At 47.5% G+C, this 24,973-nt stretch overlaps 1 protein-coding gene across 1 annotated transcript; it reads left to right on the top strand.

Annotated features, from left to right (window-relative positions):
• On the top strand, window positions 1–19,307 carry LOC119381595 (phosphoenolpyruvate carboxykinase, cytosolic [GTP]). Its single transcript, XM_037649373.2, has 9 exons — window positions 1–326; window positions 9,337–9,521; window positions 11,671–11,874; window positions 11,994–12,181; window positions 12,589–12,802; window positions 13,208–13,516; window positions 13,962–14,057; window positions 16,418–16,659; window positions 19,008–19,307. Exons 1-9 carry the CDS (start codon window positions 1–3, stop codon window positions 19,227–19,229), a joined length of 1,986 nt encoding a protein of 661 aa, XP_037505301.1. The 3' UTR covers window positions 19,230–19,307.
• The last annotated feature ends 5,666 nt before the right edge of the window (window positions 19,308–24,973 follow it).

Raw genomic sequence — 24,973 nt, 5'->3', positions numbered from 1 at the left:
ATGCATGCAAGCGCGCGATTCAAGGCGCAGGAAGTGAGCAAGACACCGCTGCCGCCGCCGCCGCCGCCGCCCGCGGCCGCTCCCGAGCCGCAGAAGCCGGCCGGCCCTTCGGACGAAGACTGGGTGTTCAAGCCACCGGGGCTCTGGAAGGGCCACGACGTGAGCGATTTGCCCAAGAAAGTGCGGCACTTTGTCGAGGAGCAGCGCCGCCTCTGCCAGCCAACAAACGTGTACGTCTGTGATGGCAGCATCGAGGAGCACGAGGTTATCATGGCCTTCATGCTCAAGCTTGGCCTCTGTGTGGAGCTGAAGAAGCAAGCCAACTGGTGCGTCGCCCTGCCTAGTTTGCCTGTGACACGCGCGCTGTTCTACTGTGGACGATTCGCGTCTGCTTCTTTCGGTGTTTTTGCTCCTTTAACAGCGAAGCTGTTCTCGCACGGCGCTATGTGTCGTGGCCCAAAATTATCGCCATCTTCAACCGGCACGCTCCCTCTTCGTCCTCTCCTTCATCTTCTGCTTCGCTCCCAGAACACAGCGAAGGAGATATGTGGGGTTGAGGAGGAGGGCGAAGAAAAAGAGAGACAGAAAAAGATGTAAAGAACGACAAAATCTTGGTGAAAAAAAAAGCTATTCATCAGGCGGCGGGATTCGAACCCGCGCACCCACGATCCGAAGGCGAGCGTCTTAATCCAGTCAGGCCGACAGAACATAGCATAGCCTTGTATAGTATCGTATAGCTAGAGCGTATAGCAAGGACGTAGAACAGGGAGGTGAGGGTTAGGATGAAATATGTGAGAGTGAGGAGGAGGGAAAGGATGGGAGGAGGGAGTAAAGCATTGCATAAAAAGAATGAGAAATAGAAAGAAATGCAGAAAGAGAAAGAAAGCGGGAAGGAGAGAGAATCAAAGAAAGAGAAAGAAAGAGATAGGGAAAAAATACAGAAAGAAAACATTCAAGCTAGGAATAGAGAGATAGTGAGACAAAAAATAGGAAAGAAAGAGAAAGAAAGGTAGACAGAGAAAGTAATAGAAATAAAAAGAGAGATTAAGAAAGAAACAGACAAAGGAAGGAAGGAAAAAACAGAGACGGAAAGAAAGACATAAAGAAAGGGAAAGAAAAATTCTTGCCGAAAAAAAAATTGCTCACGAGGCGGGATTCGAACCCATATGTACCCTCAATCCGCAGGCGAGCGTCCTAACCACTCGGCTATCCAGTTTGTTTTCTTCTTTATTACCGGTTCCTTAACACGGCACAAGCATCGATAGTGGGACACTTTCTATAATAACAAACACAACTGCAGCTATGTCAAGACAGTCGATAAACCTATGAGTAGTTACATTCTTAGAATTCATTTAGGTAAGTCAGGGGCTACACCCTGGAAAGCCGGTCAGGAACAAAGTCTTTTTGTTTGAGTACATCAATGTACTGAACAATGCTCTCGCGAAAAAGCACGCGTGCAGGTCGCCTGCCTGGGTCGCAGTGGAAACCGGCCATTCTAGCCCGCCATAGACAAGGTACGCTAGCAGAGCATAGCATAGCCTTCTATAGTATAGTGTAGCAAGGGGGTGGGAAAGGGTAATGAGGGTGAAGAGAAGAGATGCGATGGTGAGGAGGAGGGGAGAGAGTAAAGCATAGCACATAAAGAATGAGAAAGAGAGAAATACAGAGAAAGAACTAGAGAGACGGAGAAAAAGATAAAGAGGAAGCAAGCATCGCGTCGTCTAGCGACTAGATACCGCACCACCTGGTCAAGCCGCGCATGCGCAGTAGCTAAGCCACGCCCACCGACGAGGTCATCGCGCGCAACCTCCGCTCTATAGTGCATAGCCTGGCTGCGTACTGCCGAGGAGGAAGCCGCGCATCTCGAAGCTAGACGTGTCGGTAGACGGGGAGTACGAACGGCGATGGGCCTGTGCTTCGCTGTGCCAAATTTTGCGCGACTTAGTGCATATTTCCCGCATTTTTTTACTATTTTTATCACTTACACCGCTGAGGAGTCGTCATATGGAGCAGTGATGTTGCCAGAAATTTGTTTGACGGGGACACGTCCCTTGATCTGAAGTATAGGGCCGGGCAGGCACGTGTGGTCGAGTGTCATTTTGTGCGCTGTATCCGACGGCAGAAAGAAATTTCGGGAGGGGCACGTGCTCGGGGTGCCGCCCCCTGGCTATGCCCCTGCTGAGGAGTGTTTCACCGGGTAGGAAGATTTCTAACGCTTTATCAAGCAGTATAGTTTTCCTTTAAGTCAATCACCTTGACAACTATGTATTCGATGTCTAAATAAACTTGTAATGTTGTATTAGTTTGAAAACGCGCAGCTCGGTTTACGACACGGGTGCCTCGTTGCATCCGTTCGCTTTTGGTGAGCATAAAATGAAACGTCCAAACCATGCCGACCCACACAGCGCGGCGTCTGGTTACGCGCCTGCTTCAACTGCATGCAGGCGTATAGGCGCCTATCCACAGCTGGCAAATGGCACGCTGTACCTAACAGTCAGCTATAAAGATAAAGGAGCTTAGGTAGTAAGCGATCCATGCGGCCGTCTGGTGTGTCAGGATGATTGACGTGAACATAGGGATGAGCCCCGCAGTTTAAGCCGGTGGCCCAACGCATCGTAAGGCCATAAGTGCGTGCCCGATGACCTGAACGTGTGGATCTGCGCTGCGTATAAGCGTTAAATCAGTGCTCTTCGTAGTACCGAGGTGCGCGTTTGATAATGGCTGACGTCATTTGTCACACAATGGGCTGGGCTATAAAAAATATAACTGTTTTTAACGCGATAGCGTTAAAGAGCTCGTTTCGCGGAAATTCCGATGTCGGTGTCGGCGGTGTCGGTGGCGGCATCTTTGGTTGTGAGCGAAAAAGCAGCGTTATCTGTGAGCGAACATTCGAGGTAGATGCATATAAAGATATGAGCCGGAGGGCGCCCTCACTTTGGCTTTTAGCACAGTCTCTTCGCGTTGAGAGCACATGACGTAGAAAGGTGTACGAGCCGTCTGCTGATGCCTGCGGAGGTAAGGCGCGCGCCAGCGATCGCGACCGCGCCCTTAAAATCAAAGTTCACAGTTGCCGCTCGGTTCGATTACGCTATCGCGGTTCACTCTTGAAAGCGAAACTCAAGCGTCCTCCAAGTTTTATAGAGTACTCAATATCCACACTATTCAAGCATGGTTGAGGACTGTTGTATTCGATTTGGCTGATTTATCAAAACCTTGATGAAGATAGGTCTCCAATTGAAACATTGACGAATAAACGGTTTTTAGAAGCGTATATATATATCAAAACAACAAAGGGTTTCTAAGTCCGTTATTCACAGAAAGATCAAGCAGACGCGCGTGCGAAGCAATTCTATTTACGTTTCGCTCGGGGTCTCAGCTTCATCACAATGAAATGTGTAGCGACAGTGCAGTTAATATACATGCCCATATCAAGCGGAGTGAAGATATGTTAACACCGAATGATGTACAAACGTGTAAAATGCTGCATGAGCAGCTCATATATATATATATATATATATATATATATATATATATATATATATATATATATATATATATATATATATATATATATATATATATATATATATTATTTCGCTTGCTTCAAAACGCTGCGCTGTGAGGCATAAGATTGTGGGTTTCACCGTCGGCTATATGGTGGCCACAGTCGTTTAGGCGAACGTCAGTGAAACCTAGCTGGTCAAGAGTAACCCGGGGTACCCCACTACGGTGTGCCCCAAAATCCGATCGTAGTTTCGATGCAAATGAATCATCCAAATTTAATTATTACTTGCCATTATTAAATACTCTTTGCAATTTAATTCAGAATATGCCACTGACAAAGGTGCAAAAGTTTGCTTCGGTTAATCGCCTTAACAGCGACTTGCTGACGTGCACGCTCTCAATTTTATGGGATTCTTTCGATCGTATAAAACATGGCGCGACTAGCAGGCTCAGCGCATCACGGAGGACGCCATTGCGTTCATAGCGAATTATTCAGCCAGAGGCTCATGTCGGCCTAAAACCTCTGCATGGTGTTTAGTGTCCGATAGCACGTTACCGCACCTGCGTCCAGTAAGTGAGTTAACGTCACGTTACATTCTATAGACCCTTTCGCTGTTTACGAACAAAGCTGCTGGACGGCTTCCGGTTTTGTGCGCCGGCGTAGCCGAGTAACGTTGGCGAGGAACAAAATCCTTAGCGAGTAACCGGCACATTTTCAACACTTTTCTCACTGTGTCCGGCCAAATATTTTAAATAAATATTTTTCTAAGCTGCACACACAACATTATAAGAGTTATACCCCTGTCACACTGGAGGTGTTAATGTCATTAGGTTCGAATGTCATTCGGCGCCAGGGGCGTAGCCAGAAATTTTTTTCGGGGGGGGGGGGGGGTTCAACCATACTTTATGTATGTTCGTGCGTGCGTTTGTATGTGTGCGTGCCTATATACGCAAGCAAAACTGAAAAATTTCGGGGGGGGGGGGTTTGGACCCCCCCAACCCCCCCCTTGGCTACGCCCCTGTTCGGCGCAACGAAAGCCATTCGATCCGTGGCGGTGCTACACAGGAAAAAGTAATGTCATTCGTTCATGATATCAATGTCGATAATTCAGAAAAAAAAAATGGCTGGAAAAGTTGAGGAAGGTGAATGTAGAGTGGCATGAAAGCAAACTTCTTTATTTTAAAAGGCATGTGGGAAGTCGCATCGCTAGATAAACACAGATAAAAAATTCATATCGCAGGATATCTGGCCACCATAAGCCAAGACGACGCTTAGCCAGTAGCCACAGCCGATAGAATGGCTGACATGGCAGCACCGCTATTCAAGGCACTGTAGTACCGCTGAACGACGACGCTAAGCTGCACCAAGTAAAACATTTAGTTGCTTTGTACATGGCGTTGCAAGGAACGTGCATAAGCCAGAAGAAGAGATTTGACGGAAACTCAGAGCGTTCCGCGTTTGTTCGCTTTCAAAACGCGGTCTCGGACGCGTCCACGCGGGAAAACAGCTTTCAACGAAACTGCGCACAACTGTCTTCTCATAGCCTTATGAGAGCAAACATCTTCACCTCGGTCCAGTGCGCTCGTGGAGTTCATTCCATCGCTGCAGATACACATGCACACAGGCGTCTGTTTACATTATGGCCGACAGTGCCGGCGGCCAGACGCCACTGAGGTGGAGAGTAAAAACATTTTGCGACAGCCTTCCGTACACCTGTTCTCGTTAAAATCACAGACGCCTTTAAAAAAAATTCGGCAGATCCCACATACCGTGGGAATCGATGTTATGCGAAGCATGCGCAGGATGGTGACTGTGGCGTAATTTTTCACATTGAGCGAAACGTTACGGAAGGATGCTAGAGAAATGTGGAAGTGCCATACGCACACTCATATGTTCAAGAGCCGCATATGTATTATATAACCAGTTGTTTACATGCAGATGCGCAACAATGCCAACAGCAGAATGAGTGTTACCAACACCAGACGCGGTAGGCTGATATATAGTGCTTATATGCTTCTATACTGGATAGCGCGAATCCTAACAAGACAAAGAAGGAACACAGATGCATAGGACAGGCGTTACTCGCAACTAAGCTTCATGCAGGAAGGTTTCCCTAGATATATATACACAGCCGAGTGGCGCGCGCAGGTGCACTGCACTTAAGTTACAGTGACAGTTGCAGTTGTTAAAGTTGTTATATTTATACTTGTGCGTTATGACGGAGAACGCACGCATGTTTCAGGAACCCGAGTGCATGTGTGAAAGGGGTTCTTGACTGTTCTTGAACAAGGTCATTCTCACCATGATCAGTGAGCATCAGCAGCTGGACAGGACTTGTTATCGGATCCGTTCGTGATGGCGGCTACGAGGGGTCTAAGTGCAGTGAAGTCCGAGGTATAGTACAGCTGGTGGAAATCCTGGATGCATCGTACGATGAAATGATCTATGATGCCTCATGTCGTGGATGTGGCAGCGAGGTCTTTTGATGCCCTGTCCACATCCAAGCCGTCTTTCACGCAGTAGAAAAACCAGGCGTTGTTGGGTCTTGATAAACCAATTTTGAAGTCACCGGTAATGATGATAGGCCTGGTTCTCTGGGCAGATTTATTATAGGAAGCATCGATCCCGGTTTTTGCGTAATCCACGTGGTCCACGTTGCGGACCACGAGGACGAGTGGATAGTAGTTGAGCGTCTTCCAGGGGTGTTCTGTCATCGGCTTCCTCGCTTTTCTTGTGTCAGCCGCGGTGGTGTAGCGGTTACGGTGCGCGGCTGCTTACTCGAAGGTTGCGGGTTCGATCCCGGCCGTGGCCGGTCGAATTTCGATGGAGGTAAAATGCTAGGTGCCCGTGTACTGTGCGATCTCGGTACACGTTAGGTCAAAATTTCCGGAGTCCACCGCTACGGCGTCTCTCATAATCATATCATGGTTTTGGGGCGTAAAACCCCCACAATTATTATTATTATCACTCTCCCTGCCTGTCACTGTGTTTGTCTTCGCGGTTACTGTGTTGCTTGAGACTCTGTATCACCTGTGGCACATACACGCATAACATGAACTTTGGTATGCGGGTATGTGCCACACGTGACTGAGAGAAAGGGTTTCATGACGTACGCGACAGGTATTTTGCGTTATTCATGTCATCACCAGTGAATCGTGTTCGTCATACACTGGTCCCCTGCTGTGCCAATTTTGGTATATTACAAGTGATGGAGACGACCAGGAGAGCGCCCAGACGTAGGCGGCTAGATAGATAGATAGATAGATAGATACGTAGATAGAAACGGCCAAAGTTCCTGAGGTTCGCTAAGAAATGCTTCGCATTTAAAAAGCAACAGCGTGTTTGCACGAATGCGTGTCGAATTGAGAATACTAAATCACACATTTTAAGTAGTCTCTGGTGTAGAGACCATTCGGTTCGACTTCGACAGCGAATGTGTTTTTCGAACCAGCGCCTCCTCTATTTTTCTGTGCCTGGGCGAAGGAGCGGAGCGCAATGGGAACCGACCGTCGGCGTTAGTCCGGCTTTTAGCCGCCGGGCGCCGCCACCGTAGTAGACCAGCCGTCGCGTCGTCGCTCGCGGAAACGAATTCCGTGGCTGCATTCGAAGCTGCTATATGGTTCAGTTTTCGGCTGTATTCGCGTTGTTTAAAGTATAATGAAAACTTGTAAACTGGAATCATGACGCACTTGTCGTTTTGGGCAACCAGCCCATTTCGAAGGCATGTGTCTTTCGCGGCTATTTGATCGAGACGCTCACGCGTCGTCTGCTAGCCCGATGCCAGAGACCGCATGCCAGTGATGCGCGGAAAATTGTTTTGTCACCTTTATGTTCGCTTGACTCAGAGTCGGTTTTTGACTGTCTGAAAGTCGATTTTCGAAAGGAGAATTTGCCAAGAGCTAATACTGAAAGCTTGGGCGCTAAAAGTTCCCGATGCGTACTACCGTCTACTGGCGTAGCACACTATACGCAAGCCATGCGTTCGTGCGCTAAATAGCATGAAATGTCACTAAGCTGCTTCCAGTGACAATGTACATAATGATTGTCGGTTGTTTCACCGGTAGCTCATGTAGTATCCATGGGCTCCGATTATTCAGCTTCGGGACCTAATGTCAGCGCTGCATGCACGTGGCGGCAATCGCGAGGCAGCGTTGATACTGGTACTAGTACATGCATTGGTTGACTGTTCGGACGCAACACGGTCACGTTTAGGGATACTTGCCATGCTTGGTTCAGTTGTTACCTTGGGCTGCAAACGTGAAGGGTTGTCTGCAAAGACGCTACTGCATCCTTTTTAAGCCGCCGCTTCTTATATTCTATGAAATCTTCTGGTCGTAAACGACGGCTACATATTCTAGTGTTGTTTGAAGATGCATTAGGAGACCAATTATCCCGCCTAATTACTGCAAGCCACCTCTACCGAACACCAGCGGCATCTGGAATTTTATGGAACGACAGCCGAACAGTGTATCAAGGCGAAAGCCTTAGATGCCTCATCAAACGCGACAACTGGCCGTCGGCGGCGTCAGCACGAATGATGCAAAAAATTATTACGTTATGACGTCATCATATAACGTCACAGATAATAAAATTTTGTGACATCGTCGTGACGTCACATAACGTGACGTCGTCATATTGCATCTTCGCTTGGTCAAAATGGGCCGATCACGGAGGCAGTGCATGCCTCCGTTGATGTGCAGAAAGCTTGCACTGCCTCCGATCCTTGAGGCTGCAAGAAAACCACGTTAGGCTCAGAAATATCTCGGAGGGAGGTAGCGAATGTTCAATATATTGACTGGAAGAAAAAGAAAGTGGTTTTCGCATTTCAGCCGTCTTAGATGAATTCATACGGGACCCTGTGAGATTTTTTGTTTCTTTATCAATAAAGGGAAATAAAAAAACGATCGTGATTTCTTTCAGTTCCATTTGCAGAATGGAACACAACAGTATGACATATTAAGGCATTGGGGCGGTTGAAATAGCCTGAAATAGAAAATAAAACGCGAATACTATCAAACTCGAGTGCAAGTATCGAACCGGCAGCACGGCCTGACAGTCTGCCAGCGGAATGCGTACAGCGGGGATGGAAAGACACGCGAACATGCGGCATCTGCATTCTTTGCTGTTTCGCATCTATTTTCAAGTGGTTATAGCCTCGATAATTGATGAGAACACGACATCATTCATGGCGCAATAAAAAACCATCTAGCATCTTTTTATTGCCACCACGGTAAGAGCGTCATGAAAACAGCGCGCCGCTATGTTCGCGTTTCTTTCGATCCCCCTGTACCTGTGAAAGCCTGGAAGAAGCGCAAATGCAACTAAGCTCGGATGCATACAGGAATTCGTGAGCTTCGTGATGCGCGCGGCCGTTCAGCGCCAGCTTCCCGTAGTCTACTTGCACAGCGCCACCACGCGGCAGCGGCGAGCGGACGCGAAGCGCGCGCTCGACGGCCCGAGGAGAGCGTTCGCCCAGGCACTGAAAAATAGAGGAGGCGCTGTTCGAACTCATTCGATTGCTTAAGTCATTCGTCTCTAATGACATTAAATATCACTGTGTAGCAGCCGCATAATGTCATTATATGCGAATGTCATTCCATTCGAATGACATTAAAACGTCCTTCACCTTAAGCGCCTTCTTTTTACCTGAAAGCGGAAAAAGAGTCTTTCCTTACTCTGGCACAACTCCAAAAGCACGCTTTCTGCTTCGGCGTTAGAGAGTGATAATTGAAGTGACTGGAAGTTTCTTGGGTGCAACACCTGCTGCTGCTATCGCAATATTGAAACCGACCGAAAAGGCGAATGCAGCTGGGCGCGCGTGTGCTTTGCAGCTATCTGGTCCGGACGGATCCTCGAGACGTGGCGCGCGTCGAAGGGCGCACGTGCATCGCCACAGCGCGCCAGGAGGAAACCGTGCCTATACCGGCGCCGGGCGTCAAGAGCATCCTCGGCAACTGGATTGCCCCTGAGGAGCTGCGCAAAATTCTTGCCGAATGCATGCCTGGATGCATGAAAGGTGCGCTTCACGGCAGCTGTAGACCACAAGATGGCTCATCGACAACATTCCACTGACACTGTCGTCTCCGTCTCGCTTCAATACACTCGCATTGCATTCACTACGCCGTAGAACTACCTTAGTTTTCATAAGGGGAGCACAGCAACATACATACATACATATAAATATGTATCCAATGAAAAAGCTCCATAAACAGGCACCACAAAACGGCACTGTGATGGTAAACAGGATTAGCACAAAGTAATACACTGCATTTTGCATAACATACACTGCGGCGAAGTCATATGTGCGTGTTTGCGCGTTTTCATTAGTGTTGTTTCGAGGCAGACACGATATCGCAGTTTTATTGCCGCTAATTCTAAGTTGTTTTACTAAGTTAATAATCTTTTTTTTCCCAAAGCTTTAGTGCTTTAGAGAAAATAATAGCTCTAAATAATATATTTGTACGTTTAAGCTACAAAATTACCGATTCTCAGTACGGTTTAAAAAAGATAAGTCAACTGAGTTAACCCTGCTGAATTAAAAACAACACTGCGTAAATCTCGGGGGCGTAGGGGAGGGGGGAATGTCAGGGTGGTCCTGACCCCCCTTGTGTACAGGTACCCCTTGCAAGTGTGCCCCTTGAGATTTATCTTTCAAACGCCATATATTTGAACTGCTTGAGAGTTAAGTATAGCGCAATCAACTTTTTTTGTTAATGCTTGTTTATTTTGTAGCGTGTAGGCCTGTGTTCAATACCCCTCAGCTGTGTGAGACTATTGAAATCGCCACTGCCGCTCGACCGCTTTCGGAGAAGACTCAATAGAACAATGCAATTACATGAGCTGGGAAGCCATTCGAAAATTTATTTCGAAGCATGATTTTAATTTTTATATAACTAAAAATAAAACAAAATGGCCGCCATGGCAAGATGTGTGTGCCCCCTTGTGATTTTTCTGGATTTATGCCACTGAAAAAGAATATATTCTAAACAACTTTGAAAACGAGCTCCTTACGGGTTATTTGTAGATTTCAGCAAAGCATTCGATTACATTAGCCACAACATTCTTTTGCATAAGCTAGGTCGTTATGGAGCACGGAAGACGATCTTCACTGTATACAGGGTATTCGTTATAAAAAGCCATGCTATAGATACGTGACTGCTGTGTTCAAAGAAAATTTCACCTCATTTGTTGGTTTGCCTCTGTGCTGCCGACAGTTACCGCCCTTACTTTTGGCAGAGAGGTGGGTAAGGGAGAGCGCCCCCCTTACCCCACCCCTTCCCCTGTAGAAAAACCACATGTGCCATAGGCACATGTGGTTTTTCTTCGCAACTAATTGACACAAAATATTACGTTAGAATGCCACTGGTCTTTGCCCTCACCGACGTTAGCATACATACCGCTTTCAATGGCAACCACGCAAGATAATAGACAGCTTTAGTTGGGCGTCCGCAGCCACCCACGAACGCAGCGCGCGAGATCGTGCGTAGGTAGCAAAGCGCGCCCGCACTGAACGGCTGTTGGACGGACGCAAACGTTGAAAAGTGGATTGCTGCGCAAGACACACTTGCTTATCGGGCGCTGTGTCTCGATCTTAATAAAAATAGGTGCCCAACAATATGCATTAACTTTCACGAACACATTTCATGCATATAGCCCGCACTCGCCTGCGGGTGGCTACACGGTCTTTTGGGACAAACTGTCCGAGCAGCACGCGCTCCCGCCCTGTCCGATATTTCTGAACGGCATCTTCGTTAAACCCTACATTTTCGCTGTTATATGCATCCCCTCCCTGTAGTCAAGGAAAGAATCTGCGCTTTGCACACGCGAAAGCATCTTCAGGTTAATTGTAGAGTTGAACGGAAGCCGGTTAGTATAGTGCCACCACCCCAACTCACGCGAAACACTCCTGCCGGAGCCATATTGAAAGATGCGTTCGCGTGGAGACGCGACAAGACGCGAGAGCGACACACAGAGCCCGCAGAGCCCGCAACAAACGCAACGAAGCTTTTGAAAACCTGCGGACGCCCGCAAGAAAACCGTGTGTTCTGCTGCGTACTGGGCATGCGCACTGTCACCTCCTTGCGTTTCCTGCGTGCGCAGAGCTGCTGCGGACGCCCAACTATAATCGTCTAATGAGCGGATGCCACGGACGCTGCGGCGCGCAGGACGCACCATGTTCGTGATTCCGTTCTGCATGTGCCCTGTGGAGTCGCCGCTGTCGCGACTTGGCATTCAGGTGACGGACTCGCCGTATGTGGTGGCCAGCATGCGCATCATGACCCGCATGGGTGCCAAGGCCCTGGCCGCCACTAAGGAGAAACAGTTCGTGAAGTGCGTTCACAGCATGGGCCGACCGCTGCCTCTCAAAGGTGCGCTACGCTCCGCACTCATCGATCGGTCGATGAACAAGGTGCAAAGGCTCCTTATTATTTGAGGTGCTCCACTGTGCAGTGTTTGAGTCCAGTTTTTTTTGTCAATAATTTTGCAGAGCCCTTGATCAATAACTGGCCCTGCAATCCAGAAAAGACCATCATATCGCACATACCGCACGACAACGAAATTGTTTCTTTCGGAAGCGGCTACGGCGGAAACTCACTGCTCGCCAAGAAATGCTTCGCCCTGCGCATCGGCTGTAATCTTGGGAAACGCGAAGGCTGGCTCGCCGAGCACATGCTGGTAAGGCGCGTGCTGGCAGGTACATCAGGGCCAGATGAAGTTTTTACGTGCTTACATTAATGTTGCTAATTCGATTAATGTCTTGCGTGCTATGGTAAATTATATGCAGATAAGTGTCTACAAGGAGTGAATGAGGTGGTATGCACGCGACAGACTAAGATAACATGTTGTAAGCACCGAAGGCAATTATTTCAAAACTTTTCCGCTGCATGTATTTCCATTGCCAGTCGCGCTTCTTTCCCAGCACAAAATGCGCGAAGCTTAGCATCGCAGTACTACGAATACGTCATGTCGAGCACTCCTGCCATTTGTATTCGCCGCGTTAAAGCTAGCTTTGCTGCAAGGCAGCTGAGCGTGCGGCAGGGCATACCTTGGGACACAACAGCGGAGAACGACGGCGCTCGCAGATCCTGGGCTTAACAGCGCCTTCCGGCGTCAAGTCCTACGTCGTGGGTGCGTTTCCGAGCGCTTGTGGCAAAACCAACCTGGCCATGATCACGCCCACGCTGCCGGGATACCATGCCGAGTGCGTCGGCGACGACATCGCCTGGCTCTACTTTGACGAGAACGGCATCATGCGCGCAGTGAACCCTGAAAACGGCTTCTTCGGCGTCTGCCCTGGTGAGTAGCATGGAACCAACGCACTGCGCGCACGTTGCCGGGAGATGCAGCTGTTGCAGGGTTTAAAATGCTTGACAAATATCAATCGCAATGGCAGCGCTGCATAATGGCAGGTGCGATAAGACGAGGCCTCGGTGTTTTTAGGGATACAAGACCTGCAGCAATGTTAGGCCTTCATAGGCTCATAGATGGCTCACAATAGGCGTTGGCATTCAAGAAAAAAAGAAATAAGAACTCGAGGAGAGAGAGAGCGAGCGAGCTGGAGAGAAAGAACGCGTTTAGTGTAAACGTGTTTTTCTTTTTTCTTTTTTTTTCGGCCCTGGCTCACCGTGGTCTGAGGCGTGACAGTGTCGCCAGAGCATTATTAGTGTCTCTTTGCTTATAGTGGGCTACTGACTCGCGCAGGGACCTCGATGAAGACCAATCCGAACGCCATGATGACCATACAGACCAACACCATCTTCACGAACGTCGCCGAGACGAGCGATGGTGGTGTCTGGTGGGAGGGCCTCGATATGCCGCCACCCGATGTGAGCATCAAGTCGTGGAAAGGCGAGCCCAACTGGAAGCCCGGCGATAAGTCCAAAACGGCCGCGCACCCCAATGCTCGTTTCTGCACGCCAGCTGGACAGTGTCCCATCATCGACCCGGCTTGGGAGGACCCCAAAGGCGTGCCTATCTCCGCTATCATCTTCGGAGGCCGCAGGCCTGAAGGTGCAGTCTTCTATGCTTCCGCGAACGCCGCATCAGCTGTAGCACCTGACGAGTTAACTCGAAGAAGGACCTTCTTGACGCTTCATTCGGCCTTTCTGTTCACGAACTTGGACCCTCTTCGTCGTTATTGCGCGCAGTACGCTCTGCGTTAACAATATTCCTGTGGGAAGGTTGTCATCACAGATGAAGCAAAGATAACCATAAAAGAAACAATCTATCTGCTACAGCGTCACAGCAAGGCGCTTACGTTGCCCTCTTAATAGAGGGTGAAATTACGGGTGCTCAATAGCGGACACAACCAGTTTAGCGTATAACAATCACGTGTGAACGCTTATGCACTGTGCATATACTTATATACTAAACGTGACTCGGTTTTCTTTATTGTTTTTTGCACTCGAGGTACCATAATATTGATTAAAAAAAACCATGGTATAAACTTTTTCAGGGGTGCCCCTGGTGTTCGAAGCCTTTAACTGGACCCACGGCGTTTTCCTTGGTGCGTGCATGCGGTCGGAAACTACGGCAGCAGCTGAGCACAAAGGTACGCTACTGTGTGTGTGTGTGTGTGTGTGTGTGTGTGTGTGTGTGTGTGTGTGTGTGTGTGTGTGTGTGTGTGTGTGTGTGTGTGTGTGTGTGTGTGTGTGTGTGTGTGTGTGTGTGTGTGTGTGTGTGTGTGTGTGTGTGTGTGTGTGTGTGTGTGTGTGTGTGTGTGTGTGTGTGTGTGTGTGTGTGTGTGTGTGTGTGTGTGTGTGTGTGTGTGTGTGTGTGTGTGTGTGTGTGTGTGGTGTGTGTGTGTGTGTGTGTGTGTGTGTGTGTGTGTGTGTGTGTGTGTGTGTGTGTGTGTGTGTGTGTGTGTGTGTGTGTGTGTGTGTGTGTGTGTGTGTGTGTGTGTGTGTGTGTGTGTGTGTGTGTGTGTGTGTGTGTGTGTGTGTGTGTGTGTGTGTGGTGTGTGTGTGTGTGTGTGTGTGTGTGTGTGTGTGTGTGTGTGTGTGTGTGTGTGTGTGTGTGTGTGTGTGTGTGTGTGTGTGTGTGTGTGTGTGTGTGTGTGTGTGTGTGTGTGTGTGTGTGTGTGTGTGTGTGTGTGTGTGTGTGTGTGTGTGTGTGTGTGTGTGTGTGTGTGTGTGTTTTTTCAGATGATTGCACTCGATCATGCGATAAGAACGCTCCATGCTCGACCGATGGTGAGGCACAACCTCTCTGGCAATTCACTCTCGCTTTTCTGTGCGAAACTGGACGGAGTTCAGCACGCTATCAAAATTGACAGCGTCAACTTCTTGCATTTATTCAAACGGTTATGAGCTACTGGGATTTTCGTTGGTCGCATGGACAAACCGAAGAAGTTAATTGAAGAATTTGCATAATTACAGTACATGTTGCGCAACGAGCAAGGCATAATGTGACAGTGACCCTGCAGGATATGAATGGCAATGCATGGTATGTTACATTGGGCATGCATAGGACATGTCATGGCCCACCAGGAATTTAACCTTCGAATAACCTTAACCGAATTTCACAGTTGAAAAGTCGTCTTCACGTGTAGCCATGTGCTGTGAAAGAAATACAGAGAGAGAAACTCAAGTGTGTGTGTATCCACACATCTCTGTGGAACAACATGTGTTTGTGTGTGCGTTTTCACACACTTTTTGACCTGGCCTTGTTCGTATTTACTTAAGGACATAATTTAACCGCTATGTAAAACACGCAAAGTGAGTCTTGTCGCTTGTGTGTGTTTTACTTCGCGGCTAAATTATGTCCTTAACACACACACACACACACACACACACACACACACACACACACACACACACACACACACACACACACACACACACACACACACACACACACACACACACACACACACACACACACACACACACACACACACACACACACACACACACACACACACACACACACACACACACACACACACACACCACACACACACACACACACACACACACACACACACCACACACACACACACACACACACACACACACACACACACACACACACACACACACACACACACACACACACACACACACACACACACACACACACACACACACACACACACACACACACACACACACAACACACACACACACACACACACACACACACACACACACACACACACACACACACACACACACACACACACACACACACACACACACACACACACACACACACACACACACACACACACACACACCCACACACACACACACACACACACCACACACAACACACACACACACACACACACACACACACACACACACACACACACACACACACACACACACACACACACACACACACGATAATATGTGTGTCACGATAATGTGTTATCGCGAACCACGAAAATGCCCCGCCACGGTGGTCTAGTGGTTATGGTGCTCGACTGCTGACCCGAAGGTCGCGGAATCGAATCCCGGCCGTGGCGGCTGCATTTTCGATGGAGGCGAAAATGTTTGAGGCCCGTGTACTTAGATTTAGGTGCACGTTAAAGAACCCCAGGTGGTCGAAATTTCCGGAGCCCTCCACTACGGCGTCTCTCATAATCATATCGAGGTTTTGGGACGTTAAACCAAGTTATTATTATTATTATTAACCACGATAATGAGCATCCACAAAGGTACAGGAAACACACACACACACACAAAAAAAAAACTTGTGTAACTCAGAGTAGGAGTAATAATCACCACGTGTTTACAAGGCATAATGTTTTGCGTGCACAGCGTGGTTTAATTACCTCTTGAAGAACTTTCTTTGTGAGCCATCTATGAAGAACGCTTTTTGTGAGCCATCCAGTATGCAACGTTGACTGACAAGACGATCCGTTTACACGGTTTTGAGTATCATACCTGCGTTCGTTGTTGCCAGGCAAAATCATCATGCACGACCCGTTCGGGATGCGACCTTTCTTCGGCTACAACTTTGGCGACTACCTAGCCCATTGGTTGAGCTTCGCGAATGAAGACGGCAACCAACTTCCCAGGATCTACCATGTCAATTGGTTCCGCAAAGGCCCCGACGGCAAGTTCCTGTGGCCAGGTTTTGGCGAGAACTGCCGCGTCCTGGACTGGATTCTCCGCCGCGTCGACGGTGAAGTCAACATAGCCAGGGCATGTTCAACAGTCCTATGCGCCTTGAAAAACAAACAAACAAACAACGTGCTCACTTGACAGATGAAACCTCCCTGCGAAAAAAAAAAGAAAAGAAAAAAAATAGATATTATTCGCCCTTGCATGATCATGACACAAATTCCAGACAGATAGAGTCGAAGATAAAGAGGTCGCGGCGCTCTTCCTTTTAGCGTTTTTTTTTTTTCGACAGTGAGTGTTTCCGGTTCCCGTTTAACCTTTCCACAAATGAGCCTCTTCAGTTATCCATCCTTGACAATCTCGTACTGCCCGTGCCGGTGCCTTCGGCCAAGTGCAGATAGTAGTGGACTAATATGTATGCGAAATTTAATTTCATGTGCGCATCTGCGCCCCTGTATACTTGCCCAACTAATCGCGACGCCCGCTAAACGAAGACATTAGTTTCATCACAAAAACCACGCTTCCATTTTCAGTGCAGTAAGGCAAGTAAACTGCTCGTACGCGCCGATTGCAAATATGTCTGTGACGCCATTAGCTTGGAAGACTGTCTTGCTGGCATAGGTCGGCAAAAAAATTGGAGCTCACTGAGACTCAAGAAATATATTTTGCTGTGAGGGCTCACTCGGATTCAGACTCACCAAAAGTTTCCTCAATCGGACTCACTCGGACTCAGACTCACTGAACTTTTTCTCAGCCACACTCACTCAAACTCAAACTCACCAACATATTACTCACACCGATTCACTCAGACTCACGGCTTCGCCTGAGTCTGAGTGAGCCTGAGTGAGTCGAATCATGAGTCCGTTGGCGTAAAATTAGCTTTTTCGATCATGGTGTCAATCCTTTTCAACGCCAGTATATCCCATAATCACACGAGATATTTTTTATCAAGAACTTCCCATGAAAGAGTTTGCGGGGGGAGGTCATGGCACCCCTCCCCTTAAATATGCATCTGATCAGTTAATATTGAGGTGGCGCATGAATGCTAGTGTGCTGAGATATGCATGAATAGACTTGAGTGTAAACTTAAGCCGTTATAAGGCAGATAGTAATGCTGAAGATGAGTAGATAGGACCATAAGTCGGCAACAAAAGGCGGAGCTCACTCGGACTCACTCAAGAAATATATTTTGCGTTTAGGGCTCACTCGAATTCAGACTCACCAATAGTTTCCTCAAGTGGACTCGCTCGGACTCAGGCTCACTAAAATATTCCTCAACCGGACTCACTTGGACTCAAACTCACCAAAATATTACTCACCCGGACTCACTCAGACTCAGGCTCACCGCATGATCCGAGTCTGAGTGAGTCGACTCATGAGTGAGTCTGCTGACCTGTGCTTGCTGGAAAGCTAGCTTTACAATCATGAAAAAGATCATAATCATCAGCATCATTACTTATGTCCACTACAGGACGAAGGCATCTCCCAATGATCTCCAATTTGCCCTGCCCTGCGCGAGCTGATTTCATTTCATACATACAAAGTTTCAACACCCCATCTAATCCTGTGCCGTCCTCGGCTAAAGATGGAGAAGCGTTTTAAAGGCTATATACGACTGCACTTTGCAGGTTTCCTGCGTCTTTTATATATTTAGTGAAATGTTCTGATGTTCTAAATGACCACGACAATGATTTTAGTGGCGACGGCGACTTGTTCCAAATTTTAAAAATATGTTCCTTAACGTCTTCGTTCTCAGGTTTGAAACTGTACCTGGTGTTTCTGAGAAGACTAAGTGATACTGAAAAATAGTCATTTTGAAATATGGTGACTCCTTCGTCTACATGCCGTCAACAGTGGTGGTAATAAGGTAATGGATGCGAAGTAATTAGTCGCTAACTAACAATACCTAATAATTGCCTCTCAGTCTAGAAGGTCCGGCGGGCTCAAAGTTATTGGAAAATTAGATTTAAAATCGTATAAATTTTTGTATCGGGAGAAGTGTGATTGCGTGCGGATCTATGGCACGACGAATTCTCGGTCTGAGAAGCTCACACGGGGAGGCTGAAGCGCGCTCTTGGCGGCAGCTGCGTGGCGACGACGAGTCACCAAGCAACGGGCAGCCCGCGCTGCGCCGGTCCCCACTGTCGATACACCCGGAATACAGGAGTGCTCACTGGTACTATTTTGTCTGTCAACATTCAGTGCTATATATAAGACGGTTTCATCGGCGAGACATCGCCGAAGGTCGCGAAATCTGATAGAGCAGACAATGAAAACTTCTTTGAGCGCCTGTGACTATACGTGTCAGTGTAAAGTTCGTACTTTTACTCAGCAATAACACTTCACAAGCAATAATCTAGTTTGGTGATCGGATCAGCTGCAAGGCAGCCGAAATGGATCGCATGATGAGCCCAGGGTTCTACTTTCAGGAGACCTTTCTGGGTTACGTCCCGACCGACGACGCGCTCAACCTGACCGGCCTTACCGAACCGATCAACGTGGAGGAGCTCATGCGCGTGGACAAAGAATTCTGGCTCAAGGAATGCCGTGACATCAAGACTTTCTTCGACGAACAAGTGGGGCGCTCGCTGCCGCAGCCCATTGCCGATCAGCTGACCGCGCTCAAGGAGCGCATCCACAAAGCAAACTGAGTGGTGGGTCGTACGCCCTGTGCGACCCAGGCGAGCCTACAGTTGGTAATAAATCATCTATTAAAAGGCGTTACGGCCACGTTCTCTTCCGGCATTCCGAACCACTTGAAACCCGCTCCGCATGTTTGTTCATCGCTGCGAAACTTAGTGCTCAGTTAAAGAGGCAAATTGCGTGAGTTGGCAGTGCTCGTGTTGTCTGAATCTCGTCCCTTGTTTTCTGAGCGCTGTTAATTCAAATATGCTGAGGCTCAAAACGCACAGCGCTCGTCGTGCTTTTTCGGTACGAAGAAGATTGCCGCTGAACGCTGTAATAACAGCGCGTATTATAGGATGTCGAAGTTTACTCGAAGAATGCGGAGACCCGACGGGAACGTCTGCTTTAGGGCGAGGCTTCGCCTGTCCGAAGGGCGTGCGTTCCATACTAGTTCAGCATTCATATTTGTTTACAAACGCGAGTGCTATAGGATAATGGCAATCGGTGACTTATACCACGCTGAATAACATAAGCAGATGACAGCCTTTTCTTCCACTTAGCCGTGCTAATAATTTGCGTCATTCTCGCCGGCTTCTAAAGTTATTTAGTATTTTTCTGGGATGCGATCACATTGTTTCATATATACAATAATAATCATAGGCGTGCGCACGAGGGGGGCATGGCGGGGGCACCCCCCCCCCCCCGAGCATCAGAGTCTGCCCGATACGTTTACTCGGCTATGGCCACACAGGCTTTAAACGATAATGGCGGCCGAAGGCCCCTAATGTTGCATTCCAAGAACTGATTACTTCTCATCTTTACTGCCGGTTAACTATAGGGACCAAAGGCGGTCTATTGTGAGACGCACGTCATCACTCCATGATTTTTTTTTTTTCATCCGCTGTGAAGCATGTCCTTTGGGCTCGTCCATCGCGGGGGGGGGGGGGGGGGGGAGGCAATATGAAACTTTGCCCCCCCCCCCTAATGTGAAACCCTGCGCACGCCTATGTACAGTAATAATACTTCAGAAGGTGCAGAAGTGTAATCTACGGAATCCATTAGCAATATTAATTCTATCAAAGGCTCTCGGGGAAATCGATAGGTATACCTACGTTAACTTTTTTTAATCTTGAACCCGTTCAAGATTAAGTCCTTCTGGGGTAATCAGGCTAGTTCTGTTGATCTGCCCCTACGAAAACCAAACTGATGCGGAGTAGATAAGCGCTATTTTTTTTACCATAAGATATAACGCACCCTTTTGCAGGGAAAATTTCTCGAAGCCTATTTAAGTGACAAGAAGCACTGACATCAGTCGGTAATTTGACGTCATTTCTTATTTGAACAGCGCGGCAGTTACCCTTGCCTGTTTAATTGCCTCCGGAAGTAGGCCACTATACAAGCAAATGTTGAATATGGGGGCAAATGCGGGCACTAAAAGGTCTATTGCGAATTTAATTGGTGTAATCCAGACGCCGTCATTGTGACACGCTTCTTCTTCTTTTTTTTTTTAATATGTGAAAGCAGAGCAAAACTTTTCCTTTGGCGAATGCTAAAAAACATTCTATTTACACTCCGAGCACCCACGCAGTTTACAGCTTCTGTATTGTTAGGGCTAATCACTTCATTCTTTGGAGATATTTCTTATTCTCACCCACCTGGTGGAAGCTCCTGGAGCTCTACAACACGACCTTCGTCGTGATCAAGCCGCCACGTCACTAAATAGGTTCTCGAGGTACGCATTTCTTTTTTTCGTGTCGAAGAAATTCGGTGACAAAATTTCGGTATGTTTTAGAAGTGTAGAGATCATCAAGACTTGTTGACAGTAAGAACTGTGAATATAAATGACTTCTATACTTATAAACTGCGGACGCTAATTTGTTAACCAAGATTCGCGTATCTTTCTAGATGGGATCTTCAGTAAAACTTTTTTTGGGCCTAGTTGGCCCAACAATAGCGCCAGTCCTTGTCTTTCTTGTCTTCGTGGTCTGTCTTCATTTGCGCTGAAGTTCTGCTCCTAAATTTCTAGATGTTTTTAATTTTAAAACATTTCGTACCTTTATTCTTGTTATACGCCCGACTGCATCAACGTCGCTACACACTTAAAATATGGGCGTCCAATCAACCACCTTAGGTTAGTTTTCATTGTCCTTAAACTGTCCTGCATAAGCAAATACATTACTGGAGTTTGAAGAAATGTGTCCGAAAATCCTCAGAAACAAGGGAAATGGAATATTTGGTCGCTACATCTATAATTACTTGTCCTGTTGCCGCAGACATGTTAAGATGACTAGAGACGTCAGTTATGACAGGAAATATGGAAAATAAACGAACTTATCAATTAATGAAGACAGGCGATCGGGTCAAATGGGAGAATTGAAGACCTTCCTGCGAAGAGCTCGCTGCCGTTTTGAGATTTCGAAAAAGCAGTTCCTGGCTTCTGGTGGTAGTGGTGACAATGAGGATGACATTTATTATAGTGGCGCCTACCCACTCAGTATGATCGCCCAAGACAAAAACTTGGAGGACGCTTGAGCTTCGCCTTCAAGAGTAGAGCGCGATAGCTTAATCGGGCCCCGTGCGCATCGCCTTCCCAACTGCTAGCCTGGCTTCGGTTCTCGGTGGATGCCTCAACCGTGCCGCAAGGAAACGAACGACTGTGCACGTGAAATTGCCCGTTAGAAACTATCCTAGAAAGTCTACTGCAAGTACAGTTGCGCACTACCCATACTGCGCCATAATTCTTCCTTTTGCGAATCAGCCAAGGGCCCACTGTATACGCGTCCGTAAGGCAACACGCGAACCATACGCAGCTGCTCACTTTGTTTATGTTTTTGGTGATGATGTCGATTAAATACGTCTGAGCGCTTTGCAATGGGTGGGCCTTTAAAACACCCACTCGTTGCGCAATTCACATGTTTTGACGGCTGGCGCAATTCTACGCTTCTGCCATGCGTTAAGGAGACTCGTTTCACTATATGACATTCATATAGCGTTTTTTTTTTTTTTCGAAGGAGTTTCAAGCAATAGCGTGGCTCTGTGGTAGAATACCTGCTTGCCACGCGGAAGGCCTGGGTTGTATTCTCATTCGAACCGAAGTTTTTCTATTATTAATTTTATTTGCATCTTTCTCGATTTTTCCGTCGCGGTAAACGCTGATTTTTCGCTCACAGCCACCGACGCCGACACCGACACCGGAATTTCTTTGAAACGAGCGCTCTAACGCTATCGCGCTATATCGCGCTAAAAACTTAAATCGATTGGAATCAGTTGCTTTTTAACAGCGAGCTGTTTAAGCTAGCCGTAATTTGTGTGTGCGGCCTATCAGAAAACTATCAATGAACGGGTTTGTGCCACAGAATTTGGGCAGATCCCACTGCTCACCGCTACGGCGTGGCCTGTAATAACCCTGAGAACGAGTACAGAAAGAAAGAAAGAAAGAAAGAAAGAAAGAAAGAAAGAAAGAAAGAAAGAAAGAAAGAAAGAAAGAAAGAAAGAAAGAAAGAAAGAAAGAAACATTCTTGCGAAAAAATATTCTTCATGAGGCGGGATTTGAACCCACGTGCCTTCGATCCCAAGGCGAGCCTCCTAACCACTCGAATATCCAGGCACGCTATCAGAGCATAGCATAGCCATGTATATATAGTATAGTGTAGCAAGGGGGTGGGAAAGGGAAGTGAGCGTGAGGAGATGTGATGGTGAGGAGGAGGAAATTCCACTACTCACCACTAGTTCACTAAGAGAGAGAGAGAAAGATACAGAAAGAAAAAGGCAGAGAAAAATAGAGAGAAATAATGGGAATAAAGATATAAAAAAGATAGAAAGATTTGACACGACTAGTACGAAGCTGCCATAATAGGGAACCGGGGAAAGGCAACGGCGGCTGCGAGAGGAGCTAGGAGCGATGGAAGCCCTACGCCAACGACGACGTGCCCATAGATCTATGAGGGGGGCGAACGCTCGGTTCTGGAGTTTGGACATCCGTGCCGTGACTAGCCTAGCTAAAGTCTAGCAACAACATATATAAGCAACCAGATTAGACTTCAGAATCATCCAGTTTCGCTGTTTCAAGCCTTGCGTGACTTAGCGCAAGCTTCGCCCAATTTTTTTGTCAATATTTCGGACGATGACGACGATTTATTGTTTTTATGGCTCAAAGGATTATTCCGGATGAATACGTTAGAACTAAGCAATCTTTCCGTATAAACAAACAGTACAAGAAATACAAACTATGAGAAACAAATAAAGAGAGAAAATGTTTATTAAAAAAAAACCTAAGATCATTTCACTCGGTGAAGGTGAATGACCAATGAAGCTGAGGGGCGCGAAAACTATAGCATATAACGGCCCCGCTGTAAAATAAAAAGCAAAAAAATAAATAAAAAGCAAAACAAAATTCTGGACCTAGCTTTTAGCAGTAATCTTAGAATGACAGAAAGCTTACCTAGTGCTAGTTAGTTTTTGTGTTAAGTTTTTATGCTATAAGTGAGAAGTTCTTGTGCCCACTTTCTTTTGCGCCGCTGTGCGCCTTTTCAGTTGTTATAGTCGGCGTTTGTGTTGTCCTGACTTCTCTCGTGTGTCCGTGTTTGCACGCACGCCGTCTTTTAACATTTAGCAGTAATTGTTCCTTTTCCTTCCTGTCAGACCTAGATAGCCTAAAAAAATGTAACTTGGACAGGGATTAGAGCCGGAAATCTTGGGAGAGCCATAAACGCTGCCTTTTACGATGCTACTTTGTAGATACACGAACAACTCCAACTGGCCCCGCCACGGTGGTCTAGTGGTTATGGCACTCGACTGCTGACCCGAAGGTCGCGGGATCGAATCCCGGCCGCGGCGGCTGCATTTTCGATGGAGGCGAAAATGTTTGAGGCCCGTGTACTTAGATTTAGGTGCACGTTAAATAACCCCAGGTGATCGAAATTTCCGGAGCCCTCCACTACGGCGTCTCTCATAATCATATGGTGGTTTTGGGACGTTAAACCCCAGATATTATTATTATTATTAACAACTCCAACTGATCGAGGACACGTCCTTACATACACATACAGTGTGTCAGACATTGGCACTCAACGCGGATTTCTGGGCTTGCAGCATGTTGAGCGACCGACTACGCAATGATGCTTCATGGAATCCCGAAGGCAGGAAATGCGATGAAGCGCCCTAAGTCATTTATTCTTCCCCTCGCACCTTAAAAAGGAGTTTGCGCTGATGACCCAATTAAGCGTATATAGGCTTCTATGTGTCAATCTATACATACAACATTCGAACGTAAATTTTGTGGAGGTGAAAATGCTTGAGGCCCATGTACTTAGATTCAGGTGCACTTTAAAGAACCCCGAGTGGTCGAAATTTCCGGAGCCCTCCACGGCGTCCCTCATAATCACATCGCGGCTTTGGGACGGAAAACCCCAACAATTATAACGTAAATTTTACGTCCTTGCGCACTTTGCACGCCACTCAGTGCAGCTATCGCGTGCGCAGTAACCCGGCATCCGCTTTACATATACTATGCGAGCTGAGTTGATGAACACGACGTGTAAACATTGCCCGAAACACGCATATCACATGGTCTCATTGTCGACGCTCGCAGCAATATACGCAGGGCGGAAGCGGCACAGCGACCTTAGTCGGGCAGTCAGTCAGTCGGACCGCGAGAAGTGATGCTGTTAATTGTTTCCCAACGTATAACCCGCAGGGCGGGCGTCTCCGCACTTCACCTACATAACACGCGTGGTCCCCGCGGCGCGCGTGCCAAAAATACATCGCCGCG

Source organism: Rhipicephalus sanguineus, chromosome 1, assembly GCF_013339695.2.
Source record: "Rhipicephalus sanguineus isolate Rsan-2018 chromosome 1, BIME_Rsan_1.4, whole genome shotgun sequence".
NCBI lineage: Eukaryota > Metazoa > Arthropoda > Arachnida > Ixodida > Ixodidae > Rhipicephalus > Rhipicephalus sanguineus.
This window is presented reverse-complemented; position numbering and strand designations above follow the sequence as displayed.